Source organism: Pelodiscus sinensis, chromosome Z (genome assembly GCF_052426305.1).
Source record: "Pelodiscus sinensis isolate ZL-2025 chromosome Z, ASM5242630v1, whole genome shotgun sequence".
In the NCBI taxonomy this organism is placed as follows: Eukaryota; Metazoa; Chordata; order Testudines; family Trionychidae; genus Pelodiscus; species Pelodiscus sinensis.
The window spans coordinates 12,632,704-12,646,486 of NC_143085.1; the positions used below are offsets into that span (position 1 = coordinate 12,632,704).

Below are 13,783 nucleotides of genomic sequence, written 5' to 3' on the forward strand. Positions count from 1 at the left end.
ATGCGGCGCACGGAGCCCGAATCCCAGCACCCAAGGCGGACGGCCAGACCAGGGAGCAGCGGGACGGGACGGCGCAGTCCCGGGCTGGCAGCGGGCGCCGGGCGGACAGTTGGAGGCCGGGAGCCCGGCTATCCTGGGGACGACTGGAGTGGACGGCAGAGTAGCGAGCTCGGTGGAAGCCGATTACAAAGAGAGGACCGTGGGAGTGGTGAGGTAGAGGCCGGGAACAGGGGCAGCTCAGAACCCATTGCGGCCCGGGCCCGCGAACTGGGGGTGCCCCAGGACCCCTGAATGATCAACCCGGTTACAGATGGGAGAAGGGGCTGTAGCATGCATTGTAACCTGAGGTGCAAATGTGATGCAGGGCACAAGAGGGGGCCGTCTCCCTACTCTTCTCTACTGTTGGGAATGAAACACAGTCATTGTTTTATACACATGTACTGTCAACCGTGTGCGAGTCAGTTGTAAAGGTCTAATACATGTTTAATGTTGTGTTTAGGTTATACTCAAGTATATAATTAATAATATACACGTATTAATTATTGTATACTTATTCATTATTATTATGGTAGGAGGGATAGCTCAGTGGTTTGAGCATTGGCCTGCTAAGCCCAGAGTTGTGAGTTCCATTCTTGATGGGGCAAGTCTGTCTGGGATGGTACTTGGTTGTGTCATGAGGGCAGGGGACTGGACTTGATGACTTCTCAAGGTCCCTTTGAGATTTATTTGTGGTAAATCAGTGTTTTTTATCAATCCAATATGGAGTCTATGAACTCTGACCTCTGGACTCCATGTTATCATCTTGCCTGTAAACAAGCAGTCCACACTCGCTCTTGCAGAGTGGAACTGCCTTTTCCTGCCAAAGCTAGCAGTCAATATCCATTCCCTCAGGGCTTTTCCTGCTACAAATGCTACAAGCATTCCTCAGAGCCTGAGTGCTGCTGTCCATCAGAGACAGGGTTTGCCATACGGGCCTCCACGCTGTTCAGGCAGATCCTGGCATGACACCTGCGTGCCCAAGGAGAGACTGAGGAGAGGAAAAGCCTGCCTCGAACATCCATAACATCATTGTACAGAAAACCAGCCTACTTATAGTGAATCCTGAAATCAAGTGACCATCTTTCTTGAGGGTTTCCTCACTGGCAAAGACAAATGTCATTCACTGGAGTCCTCAGTTTCCTTCTCAAAGGCTTCAAATTAGCAAGAGAGTTGTAGGTCCATTCCCAACAGTGCCTGAATCTTAAGAAAGAAATAAGTTTTCATGTAAGTGTTTTAGGGAACTGGTTATTGTTCTATGAATCAAAGGGGGGTAGCTTGAAACTGAGCTTTATGCTCTGGGAATCACTGTATTGTTTGTGTTTATCCCCCCCCCCCCCCCCGCTTTTATTCCAACTTTGTACTAGTACCCTTAATATACTTCTCTTATTTGTACTTCACCTGCTCTCCTCTCTTTCTTTCTTTCTAATCTACAGTTTATACCCACATTAGTTAGGATATTCTACAGGCAACAGAGCCTTAAAAATAGGATCTCTACCATCTGTGAAAAGGAGATTCCCTATTTCTAATTCCTCTACCATCATATAATTTGAAAAGGAGTCACCGTCCTCCCCTTGAGGTTAGATGTGCCTCAGGCTGGGATGCTGAAAGAGCTACATCTGTTCAAACCCCTACTACAGACAGACATGCTAAGGAAGGGATAAGACAGAGGGGTAGTGACTGACGTTGTAGTTTTATGAACCATCTCTCAGTGTAACAGCTGGATTTGTACACACATGACACATCTGGAAACAACCGTTCCATCAGGGGGTAAGAAGAATCTGTAGCTTAGGAAGGGGAGAGCCTGCTGAATGATCAAAGAAGGCAGCACTGGGTTAACTTGACCCCACAACCAATATAGAGCAACTAAGATCTGGGGCATGTACCGTATAGGATGGAGTTTAGATGGCCTTAGATATCTAAAGGAAAAGCCCCTTTTAAGAGTGGGAGCCCAGCACATGGTGTGTTGGGCTGAGAGGAACCTTTCCTACATGAAGCTAACATGGTGCAGTAAGTGCCTTTTGAAATAACATGGTCCAGGCTATAATCATAAAGTGCAAGCCTGTGAATGATGGTGTTAATGAACACTGAATCCATGACCCACTGAGTAGAAAGAACCCTTCTTTGCAACCCAGCTCGTGCCTGGATCCTTGACGTCCCAGGTTGTAAAATATTAGCAGACAAAGGAAGTTTGAGATAGCAGCAACATTCATAAGGCTAAACCTGAGTTACAGTTAGTTGGGAGCTGTAATAAATCTCTCCTTAAACTCCAGAGTCTGGAGAGAATAAAACGTGATTTCAGATGTATGCAAACTTTCCCCATGTATGGTTTTGCAGATGGGTGGCATCATTTAATTCAGACTCAGCATCGGGGGCGAGGTTTCCCTGCACTTTTGAATTGCGTCTACAGTTTGTCTTCAAGAGTCTGCTGGTGCATACAACCTCATGTTGGAACAGCTGCATCCTTTCAGATCTCCCATTCAGACTGAGTGTCGGGGAGAAGAAGAGACAGGAGGTAGAAGGCACCAATGTACTGATTTAGGTTGCAGATTTATGAGTCACTTCTCAAACTAATTACTGGGTATTTATTTGCAAAATGTTTTTAAAATGACATTTCAATTAACTGACTGTCAATCTCACTGGACGACCCAGGAAACTGTTGCTCAGGAAAGTCCTGCAGAGGTGGCTGCATCACTGTGATTATTACGTCTCTGTGTTACCGTGGCCATGGGAGCCCAGGTCATGGCTGGTTCAGGCCCCTGGTGGGCGTGGCTCTGTACAAGCACAGAACACAAAGACAAGCTCCACTCTGAAGCTTCCGATCTAAGAATAAGTAAAGAGACAACAGGTGGAACAGACTAGCCCGTGGGAGAGGAGAAGGAAGCAATGAGGCAATACCACATGATACACTGATACTTGCTCTCACAGCCCAGCAATGGCCATTTGCAGACTAATGGCCCAATTCAAAGCAGAGCACGGCTAGATGTTCCTACAAGTCTGTTACATCCCCTTCCACCGACCCGCTTGATATGGTCCAGTGAGTCTGACTCCAAGGGAATGATACTTTCTCAGTGGGAGGGGCAAGATAGACAGAGGAGTAGGTAGAAAAGCAAGTAACAGGAGACCTCAAGGTGGAGTTGCAGCTTTTACCCATCATTCAGCCTTGAACACACTTCCCTGTCTGCCAAGAATAGAGAGTAGCCTCCAGGCACAGGACATAAAGCTAGATCTCTAAAGATGTAGCTTGGCACCCTGAAAAATCTCTCCCATAGTGCTTTAGCTCCAGATATAGGGTGATCTGCTTTGGTTCTACGGTTCTCTCATTCAATCCCTTGTGATAATCTAGAATACAGTGATTGCAGAGTGCTTGGTACCATGTGATATTTACATTTGCTCTCCTGCAGATAGTCTGTAGGCAGAAACTCTAATTAAGAAATTATTTGATCAGAGAGACTAAGCAGTAACCAGATTAATTCTGCTACATGAGCAACTTGTGAAATATGCTACCCTGCAACTAAAAATAAACTGTTTTCCAAGATCTGGCTCCCTGCACAGGCAGTTAGAGAGAATTTACCACCAGGTGGTGTTAAATATTGCTCAAGGAATAGGTTAAAATAAGTACCCTTATAATAAGTGACTATAAACTTATTTCAATTTGAAATTGTGCAATTTGTATGAAAGTTACATGTTTAAAAATATTATTAAACAAATACCCTAAATTGGAGGCTCTATCTAATGTTTGACTCTCTCTGTACCCCACAAAAGGCAAGATTCAGAATTTCAAAGCAACTTCAGCCAATGAGCAAGGAGCATATTTGCATGAAAAGGCCTCAATGCCACTCTCAGATTTAAAAGAGAATTGGAGGGTCACCAGCAAAGACCCATTTGCCTCAGGAAGCCGAGCTCGTCTGACTTCCCATCATGGCCTGGGCCCCCCTGCTCCTCGCCCTGCTCACTTACTGCTCAGGTGAGGGGTTGTTGGCTGCACTGACACAACATGGAGGCCACCTGCAGGTGAGGAGGTTTGTGTGTGAGGAGCCGGAGTCCTTGTGCTGAGTTTGTTTGTTCCGTTGCTTTCAGGGGTCAGGTCACAGCCTGTGGTGACTCAGGAGCCCTCCATGTCGGTGACCCCAGGAGGGGCCGTCACGCTGTCCTGCAGCCTGAGCACTGGAGCCATCACCAGCAGCAACTATCCTGGCTGGTTCCAGCAGAAACCTGGCTCGGCTCCTCGGCAGCTCATATATCACACCAATAACAGACCCTCGGGGATTCCTGCCCGGTTCTCTGGGGCCATATCCAGTAACAATGCTGCCCTGACCATCACCGGTGTGCAGGCAGAGGACGAGGCTGACTATTACTGTGTTGTAGCAACTGGTAGTGCTCATCACAGTGATCCAGGCAGAGGGGGAAGTGAGACAAAAACCTCTTGTCTCTTACACCCACCATTTCCTCCAACCTGGGGCCTGCACTAGCTGCACTGTTTGGTCCTGCCCAGGGACAGCCTATGGCTTAGTTGGAGGAGGCTTGTGTCTTCCCAGTTCCTGGTCCTGCCTATGAACATCTGCTATAGAAGACTATGCAAGTTTCCATTGAAGAGCAGCTGTGTGGTCCGTGCGGTTTTATCACCTCTGCTTTGTGTGTGATTCAGCAGGCACCCCCAGCATGGCGGTCAGTCCACAGTAGGGAGGTGATAAAGGAATGTTACTGCCCCCCGCTCCTGCCTTCTCCCTTGCTTCTGGCTGGGGAGTCAGGAACTATGCAACCGCCTCCCCTCCTCTGTGCTCCAGGAGCTGTGCTGTGTGCATGACCCCCTCGCCTTGCTGGCCCTCTGTCCCACACTGCCCCATCTTCTCACCAGGGAGGAGCAAGCTCAGTGCACTGCTCTGCCTCCTTCACTCCCCATTGGGCCAGGGCCTCAGCAGAGGGTGTGGGGGTATAGGGGTACTTATGAACAGTGACATTATGTCAGAATAACTAGCGTTATTTCAAATAAATTAGTCCGCATCTACACCACAGGCAGCTATTTCAACATAATGTCGAAATACTGTCAAGCTGGAGGACTTCTTACTCCAACTCCTGTAACCCCTATTTCACGAGGAGTAAGGGAAGTCAGAGGAAGAGTGCTCTTTCAAAATATGTGCTGTATAGATGCTTCCGATTTAGAAATAAGCTATTTCTTTTCTGCTATGCAATTGACATAGCTCAAGTTGTATAGCTTTTTTTGAGTCAGGCCGGGCTGTGTGTAGGGACCCAGACCCAGCTGTACCAACCACCCTGGTCTTGTCTGCAATTGGTGAGACACCGATTGCTCCTCCTTCGGAATTTCTGCCATCCATTCTCAACAGCCGGGGGTGCTGCTCCACCTACTCTGCTTTCAATCCTCTGAGGGACATGTCAGCTGCTCTTATGCTCTCTGCTCATCTTGTGTAGCAAAAGCGACATGTTCTGCCTTAGTTCCCTGTGTTATAGACTCTCTACTACTGGTTCATAGCGGGAGCGGAGGGGTAGATGTCTCACGGGGCACTCCTTAAGCTTTATGAACATGAATACGATGTAATTTCAATATCTTTATTTGAAATGCCATTTGTAGGGTGTAGGAATGTTAGCATATACTCATTTAAATGCTCAACTACACATACACACGCACACACGCACACACGCACACACACACACACACACACCCTTACTGCCTCTGTATCAGAGGCAGGAATGGGGTGGGAAGAGCCTGTGCCCATAGTGAGCCGGCTTTTAAGCCATGTCCCTACACATGCTGGTTCTCTTGGAGCCAGCTGCATTTCCTGCCCAACCCTTCCCCCCCCCCCGACTTCCCTCTGCCTCCCACAGACCTTAAAAGCTCTCCACAGAGCTGTCTGCTTCCCCTCCTCCACACGGCTGCCTCAGTATCAGAGGCAGCAACAGGGGAGAGGAGAACAACTGGAATGCTAGAGAGTATCTGAGTGCAGGGAGCTTGGTCCCACCACAGCCAGGGGCTGCTGCTGTGGAGTAATCTCTGTCTTTGCAGGGCCCTGTTCTCTGTGGACAGAGGATGCTCCCTGGGATGACAGAGCAGTCTCTCTTTGTGAGGAGATCGGGTCCTCTGTGTACAGGGGCTGCATCTTCCCTGTGCTGCTGTCTCTGTATCTCTGTCGTACCTCATCTGAGAGAGGGACAGGCTGCTCTGCTGTGCTATAAGGGGCAGGCCCAGAGCTCAAAGGAACACAGCTCCACCAGGAAGAAAGGGGCTCTGGAGCTAAAGGAATGGTGCCATCAGCTGATTCAGCTGACAGAAATTCCAGGCCCCATGACAGAACAATTGATGGGCCTTCCGACCTGCATCCTTGTTTGGAGCCACAAGCCCCTCCCCTCTGCCCATAGAAGCCCCAAGCACTGCCCATCCCTCACCCAGACCTAACCCACTGGTATGTGCTGTTCAGATGCCTGCAACCTGCAAAGGGCACATCAGAGGGGAATCACAAGGGGAGACACGTTTCCCAAAGCAGGTTGGGTCTGAGTTAGTGAGGAGGAGGCACTGCTGTGGCTGGCCCAGGACTCCTATGGGCATGTGGTGGGGAGGGGGTGGAGAGGAGTGACTGTCCCGGGAGTCTCCTCTGGTGGTGAGGGAGGGAGGAGGTGCTTGGGGCTTCTCTGGATGAAGGGGTGGGGTGACTTGTGTCCTCAGCCAATGGAGGAGGCCAGGAGAGTTTGGGGCTCTGTCCATAGAGGGACGGTGCAGGTGGCAGGACTGTAGACAGGACCCAGGCTTCCCCAATGAGGGCTCCATCCTCCACCCAAGCACCCAGGCCTGCAGCTTGCCCAGGTGATTTTAAGGGCCTGCTGCATTTCCCAGCTGCTGCGATGGTGGCAGTGGCCAGGGCCCCCCGGATACTTTTACAGTAGCTGTGGCTCTAGGCAATTGCCTCCTTTGCCATCACCACACACCCCTCTGCTCCCCACATCTGCCGTCTGAGCCCATGACTCCCTGCATGATCGCTGTAGAATTAGGCAGAATTTTCCTTTTCCCCGTGCTGAATCTCAGCAGTAGGCAGCTGTCAGCCTCAGAACACCAGGCCAGCGCTCCCCAGGCTGGGCTATTTAATGCCCGGAGCTCAGTTTCCAGGGCACCAGAGATCCTGGTCACAAGGCTCCCTTGGGGTTGGCGACTGTTCTTGCAAAGTGCTGAGCTCTGCAGCTGAGGTCCTGCTGCGAATCGCTCTACACGTGACCTTCCCCTGCAGGGGTCTCTTCATCTGCAGTGTCCAGTGCTCAGGCCACAGGGGCCTACGGCTGCCAACAGCTGGAAGAAAGTGGCCTCTCTGGGCCTCTCCTGAGTGTTTATCTAGAAAGAAATTTTCAATTAGCAAAAGTGTGAAACCAGCTTCACGTATCACCCTCTCCACTGTCTGCACTCCAGGGCCCATCCTTCCCCAACCCGCTAGAGATGCCAGACAGCTCCATCTTTAGGGTTGGCAATGGATTATATGGATCACTTGATGATCGCCTGTATTGTTCATTCCTCCTAAGGCATCTGGCATTGGCTACAGTTGGCAGACAGGACACTGGCCTAGATAGACCTTTGGTCTGATCCCATAAAGCCTCTCTAATGTTCCTAGGTTCCTGCTTGTGTTCCGGCTCCTAAGAGGCAGCGAATGCAGCCACCAGCTGAGCCATGGGCAATGTGAAGGTAGAGGATGAGACGGGTTATTCCTGCGGCAGTGGGTATTTGAGTGCTGCACAGAGATGCAGATATATGGAGAACTGAGACAAAGCCCTGGTATTCCAGCAGCCCATGCGGTGCCTGACTCCAGTCCGGATGTGTCCGGGTGGGATGCTCATCTGTGCTGATGTGTTGGGGTTTCACTCGGCACATTGCAGGCATCAGTAAATGGTACTGCTCTGGGTTATCAGCCTTTGGACATTGCAGACAAAATCTTAAGCCTTTCACCCAATGGGTGTTTTGCCATTCACTGTATTGGATTCTTTATGGAACCTCCTTATAGGACCCAGATTCAGTGATAACCCCAAAGAGAGCTCTCCAACGGCCCGTTCCCAAGTGCATGATGGAGGAGGGCAATGTCCCTTAAATGCCAGCTCACTCTGCAGTGCAAGCTCAGAGATTCAGAGCACCAACCGCTGGGTGGTAGGTCCTGGAGCCCAGGAAAATCCCACACATAAGCCAGGAAAGGCCAAGTCTGCAAAATGATCAAGTTACCTGAGACACAGAAGTAACATTGAAACTCCTGAGAAGTAAAGACCCCACCACTGTCACTGCGCAAACCTGCTATTCACGGATCTGACAAGTCGGGGTGGTGGGTAAAAAGCTTCAGGAGCAGAACCCCAGCACCTCCACCAAAGACACTGGGCTATCCATGCCCACCTGGACACTGGTCCCAAGGCTAGCATTTCTCCCAGCCACAGAACAAAGCAGCCCCAAATCCCGCACTCCAGTCCCAGCGGCCTCAACACCTATTTGTGTTTGGAGGAGCTGGGCAGCCCCAGCCTCACTCCAGCCTCTGGAGCAGATGGAGCAACTGAGCAGCCACGTGGTCCTGGCCCTCCCCAAGCACTAAACAGCTGAGCAAACCCAGCACCGTTCCAACCCCAGAACAGCCAGGCAGTCGAAATGCAGCCCTAAGCAGGCAGCTACACAACGCCTTCTGGCAGGACATTGGCTGGGCCATCTGGTCCCTTGGAGATGACAAAGCCTTCCATTGCCTCTAGAACCCACCAGCCAGGCTGACATGTCACAGGCTGTTCCCAAGTCCTGGCAATCTGTGCATGGGAAATAGGACAGTTGGGAAGGTGGAGAGACACATTAACTCACAGCCACATTCTTAGCACAAGCAGGCCTGTCAGTGGCTGGGAATTACAATGCTCCCTAAAACTGCAGAGATAGAAAGAAAAAATCAGCAAATGGGAGGGACTTGCAGGGCTGCTGATTGAATTGCTGGGTCCCTGGATGAGGCAGGGGGCTGGCTCCAGGCCCATGTAAGATGTGAGACAGAAGGGGCAGGCTGGGAGGGGATAGCTCCCCCAGCCCGACTTCAGAGCAGACACCATCAAGGACTTCAGCTGCCACCAGTAGGCCTGGGAGAATTTCAGTTGCCAGGCCCCTCAGCGGCTGCCACTTTAGTTTCCTGCACCTGCGCCCATCAGTGGCCCGGAGTACTTGGGTTTTCCCCGTCTTCTCTTTGGCAGCTGAGTGAGGTGGTTATGGCTGGGCACCAGAGGGCGAGATCTCCCTGCATTTGCACAGGGACCTGTCTGCCAAGGAATCAAGCACATTTATCTTCACCTGTGTGTGCACCAGACTGTGGGATTCAAACAGCTGCATCCTTTCCAGTGCCTCGTGCAGGCACATTGGCTGGGTCGGGGTGAGATGCAGCATTGAAGGAACCCACTGCACTGAGTTAGACTATAGATTTATAAATAACTGCTCTGGGGTAGCTGCTGCACGATGAATATTTTTTTCACACACTCACAGTTAGTGTGAAACTGCACAACAGAAGGTTACCCAGGAATGCTCTGCAGCGGTGGCATTAGAAAATATCTATCTCTGAACTATTGCTTAGTTCCTTAGCCTTGTTCTACACAGACTAAGAAGTGAACAGATTTTTCTGGATATATTCAGCCTCTACAAAACAACTATAGTTCACTGAGATGTATCAGTCTGTCGATGCAATAGAAGCTGCAGCACTAACTGACATGAGCCCATCTTGTGACTCCAAGTAGCAGCACCACTGGGGTTAGTTAAAGGGCCTTGAGAAACGAACTCCCCTGTCACCCAGAGCTAGACCAGGACAGTCTCACTGCTGAAGAGCAAATTAAGCTGGTGATGCTCAGCTGGCAATGGGGTGTAAATGTCGCCCCCTGCTGGGGTGGCTGGAGGACTGGAGGACAAGAGCTTTACTCCTGGCCAGGAAGTGGGTGCAAACAGGACTCAGAGACAGGCACTGAATGTCAGCTGCTAGCTCTTATACATTGTACCACAGGGCGAGCCCTAAGGAACAGCTGTGACATAGACCATTGTTCTCCCAGACAGCAGCTCGCAGCACTGAACTCTAAGGAAACTGAACCATTCCGGGATTTTTCATCCCTAAATTGTAACAAATAAAAGTTTTCCAATACCCATTAGAAGCTATGGTCACTGCTCACTGTTCATCAAGGGCTGGGAAACAAGGAATCCATGTATACGGCAACTTATAGAAACAATACCAACCTGCCTTGATATAGACATAATAATACAAACCTAAGCAAATCAGCAAGAGCTCTCAACTCTGCCAGTCACTTCATCTGGGCTCTGTTATCTCCGTCTGGTTTGTGGAATACGAATTATGAGCCCAAAACACAAAAGGCAGAAGGCTGAAAAGAGCACAGGACTCAAAGGGACGTAACAGCCAGTAACAGCCGTCAGGAACCACTGTGAGGTAAAAATACCCTCAGCTCAGGAGGTGTGAGGGGTGGGGTGGCAGAGAATGCTAAAGGCAACCCCGGGTCTGCAGAAAACTCTACAGCAGAAGCCCGTGATCAGCGAGCAGATTTGCATGAAGGGGCCGTTCCCCAGCGCTGGGGGTTTAAGAGAGAATTGGAGGGTCCCCAGCACAGACCCACTTGCCTCAGGAAGCCGAGCTCGTCTGACTTCCCATCATGGCCTGGGCCCCCCTGCTCCTCGCCCTGCTCACTTACTGCTCAGGTGAGGGGTTGTTGGCTGCACTGACACAACATGGAGGCCACCTGCAGGTGAGGTTTGTGTGTGAGGAGCCGGACTCCTTGTACTGAGTTTGTTTGTTCCGTTGCTTTCAGGGGTCAGGTCACAGCCTGTGGTGACTCAGGAGCCCTCCATGTCGGTGACTCCAGGAGGGGCCGTCACGCTGTCCTGCAGCCTGAGCACTGGAGCCATCACCAGCGGCAACTATCCAGCCTGGTTCCAACAGAAACCTGGTTCAGCTCCTCGGACAGTTATATATGACACCAATAGCAGACCCTCCGGGATCCCTGCCCGGTTCTCTGGGGCCATATCTGGTAACAAGGCTGCTCTGACCATCACCGGTGTGCAGGCAGAGGACGAGGCTGACTATTATTGTGCTGTATGGACTGGTAGTGCTCGTCACAGTGATCCAGCCAAATGGGGAACTGAGACAAAAACCTCTCCTGACTTCATCCCCCACAGTCTGCGTACTACAGATGATCCCCTGAGTGCTCCTCCTTAGGCATTTCAGCCTCAGGGGAATGATGTCAGCCAACTTTTTGGTCCCACTCAGGATTCCTCTATGCTGTAGTGTTTTTCCAGAATAATAGCCATTATTTTAGAAAAACAATACTTGCATCCACATAGGAATTGCCCTCTTTCGACAAAAAATCGAAAGAACTGAGGGCTTTTTCTGATGCCGCTAAACCTTTTTCTATAAGAAATAACTCCTTTTCCAGAAAATCTTTTTTGGAAAAAAGTGTGTATGGATACAGAAGAGGGGTTCTGTCAAAAAAAGAGGCTTCCAGGAAATACCACAGGTGCCCTCCTGGACATTCCATCACAACTCCGCCTGTGTCCTAGCAGCTCTTAAAGCCTCAGGTACCTGGGACAAAGCTTGGGGCACAAAGCTGGCAATGGCCATTGCATCTCATTGTGCAATTCACACTGCCACACTCCTTGGCACCCATGTCCCAGCCTCAAGCCCCACAAGAGCCTGCTGCCCATCCTAGGGATCATGCGAAGGCGTCCCGGGAGTCTCACAGGGGCATAAAAAGACAAGCACCACCCTGGTGTGGTGCAAAGATCCTGGCCATCTTGGTAGTCTGGGGTGAAGAAGAGACCCTCCGGGATCTCTGCACCAGACAAAGGAATGCTATCTATCGCTGGATGGCCAAGTCCCTGGCCACATGGCCAGCATCCCAGGAGTCTGGAGCAGGTCAGGAGCAAGGTCAAGGAGCTCCATCAGGGATATGCCAGGTCCAGGCAGTGCAGCTCTTACTCTGGGGAAGAACTCCACTTCTGCCCCTTATTTAATGAGCTCCCCCACATCCTGAAGGGTGGGGACAGCCCCTTCCTCACTGCTGGTTGTGGACTTAGGGCTGGAGACACCCATCGTCACCCACCAGGAGGTCCCAGCCGACACAGAGGAGAGGATGACAACCAGCTGGAGGAGGAGAAAGGGACAGCCAGTACTGTCACCCTCAGCCTGGAGCTGGTACCAGGCATCCTCCAAGGCTGTCAAAGGATCATCAGGTGAGTGCTCTTAGTTTTTCAGACACAGGGCAGGGGAGGCAGACGCTGAGGGGTTGGGGTGCAATCGTGGCTCAGCCTTTTCAGCTTCTCCCTCTCACTGCAGTCTGTGCATGTGGATGCTGCACGTGCAGTGCCAGTCTGCGCCATGCAGTCCCAGGAGGCAGCCCCAGAGCACCCCCAGGCTCCTGCTCACGGGCTCTGAGAAAGCAACGCACGTGTCTGACCCCCGAGGAGGGGGCTGCCACACACATCTTACCCTCGGAGAGGGACGCTCTCCCACCACCATCCATCCCTGGAAGGAGGCTGGGAACCAGGGTGCACACCTGGCTGCACACAGACAGAGGAGTGCTGCACACGGCACACAGGCATGCCTGCATGCATGAGGCACGACCTGATCCTAGGGACAGCACTGCCAGGGGCAGGTTTGTGTGTGGCCCCAATGGAAGCTCAGGCTGCTCCAAGCGAGCCAGCCATCGGATCCCAGGGGAGCCACAGGTGCTGGAGGGTCCAGGAGGACCTTATGAGGGAGCACGTGGCCATCCCCTGGGACATGCAGCAGACCCTAATCCAGAAGGTCCAGGATGACACCCAATGTTGGATCCAAATGTGGACCGAGCTGGTGCAGCAAGGCAGCAACATATGTGTCCCCATCTGGGAGATGATGGCATACCTGGCTCCAGTGTGTGCCCCCCATGTCATGCCTGCTCCTACTCCCCTGCCATTCCTGCCCCTGCTCCAGCCCCCCTCCTGCCTATCCCCCAGTTGTCCCTGCCCATTCCCCACACACCTGAGGTTGCCGAGGTCCCCGGGTCAGAGGTGGAACTTCCAGCCGCTCCATGTGTCACTCCAGTGTTGAGCACCCCTTCTCCCTCCCCGTAGCCAGGTTCTCAGCCCCCCCCCCCCTCGTCCCCAGTTGTTATTTTTATAAAATAAATACCAGGTTTTTTCTGAACACAAAACTGAAGTTTTTATTGAGTATACAGGCAAAGGGGGAATGGCGGGGTTGTTGTGAGAAAGGCAGAGAAGCAAAACACAGGCCCCTAGTAGGGAGGTTCTGGGGAGAGTTACTGGGGTCCTTCAGAGAAACCCTCAGGGTCTCCTGGATACACACCCCGACCTGATGGGCCTGGTGGATGACAGTTGTGTGAAGCTGATCCAAGGACCTTCCCTCCCTGCCAGCCTCTGCCCTCCACTGCGGAAGGAATGCCTTCCCTCGATATCCATGATGTTGTGGAGAACACAAGAGGTTGAGACTACCTGGGGGATGTTGTGCTCCCCCACATCAAGATGGGTCAGGAGGCCCCTGAACCTCCCCTTCATGTGTCCGAAGGTACATTCAGCCTGGATGCAGGCCTGCCAAGAAGGGCATTGAAATAGTCCCCGCTTGGGTCCAGGTGCTGGTTTAGGGCTTCATCAGCCACAGCATGAGGGGGTAGGTCATGTACTCCACAATGCACAGTGGCATCTGCACATCCCCGACCCTGAAATCATGTTGAGGGAAGAATGTGCCACTCTCCAGCCTCTGGC

General features: G+C 51.6%; 2 protein-coding genes across 2 annotated transcripts in view; both read left to right on the top strand.

Moving 5' to 3' along the window:
- LOC149520675 (uncharacterized) lies at positions 1–12,251 on the top strand. Its single transcript, XM_089775320.1, has 3 exons — positions 1–208; positions 4,075–4,497; positions 10,837–12,251. Exons 1-3 carry the CDS (start codon positions 1–3, stop codon positions 11,241–11,243), a joined length of 1,038 nt encoding a protein of 345 aa, XP_089631446.1. The 3' UTR covers positions 11,244–12,251.
- Positions 12,157–13,783, top strand: part of LOC149520676 (uncharacterized) — a 21,020-nt gene continuing 19,393 nt past the window's right edge. The window contains exon 1 of the mRNA XM_089775321.1: positions 12,157–12,256. Within this exon, the coding sequence (XP_089631447.1) occupies positions 12,157–12,256 (100 nt within the window). The remainder of the gene's footprint in view (positions 12,257–13,783) is intronic.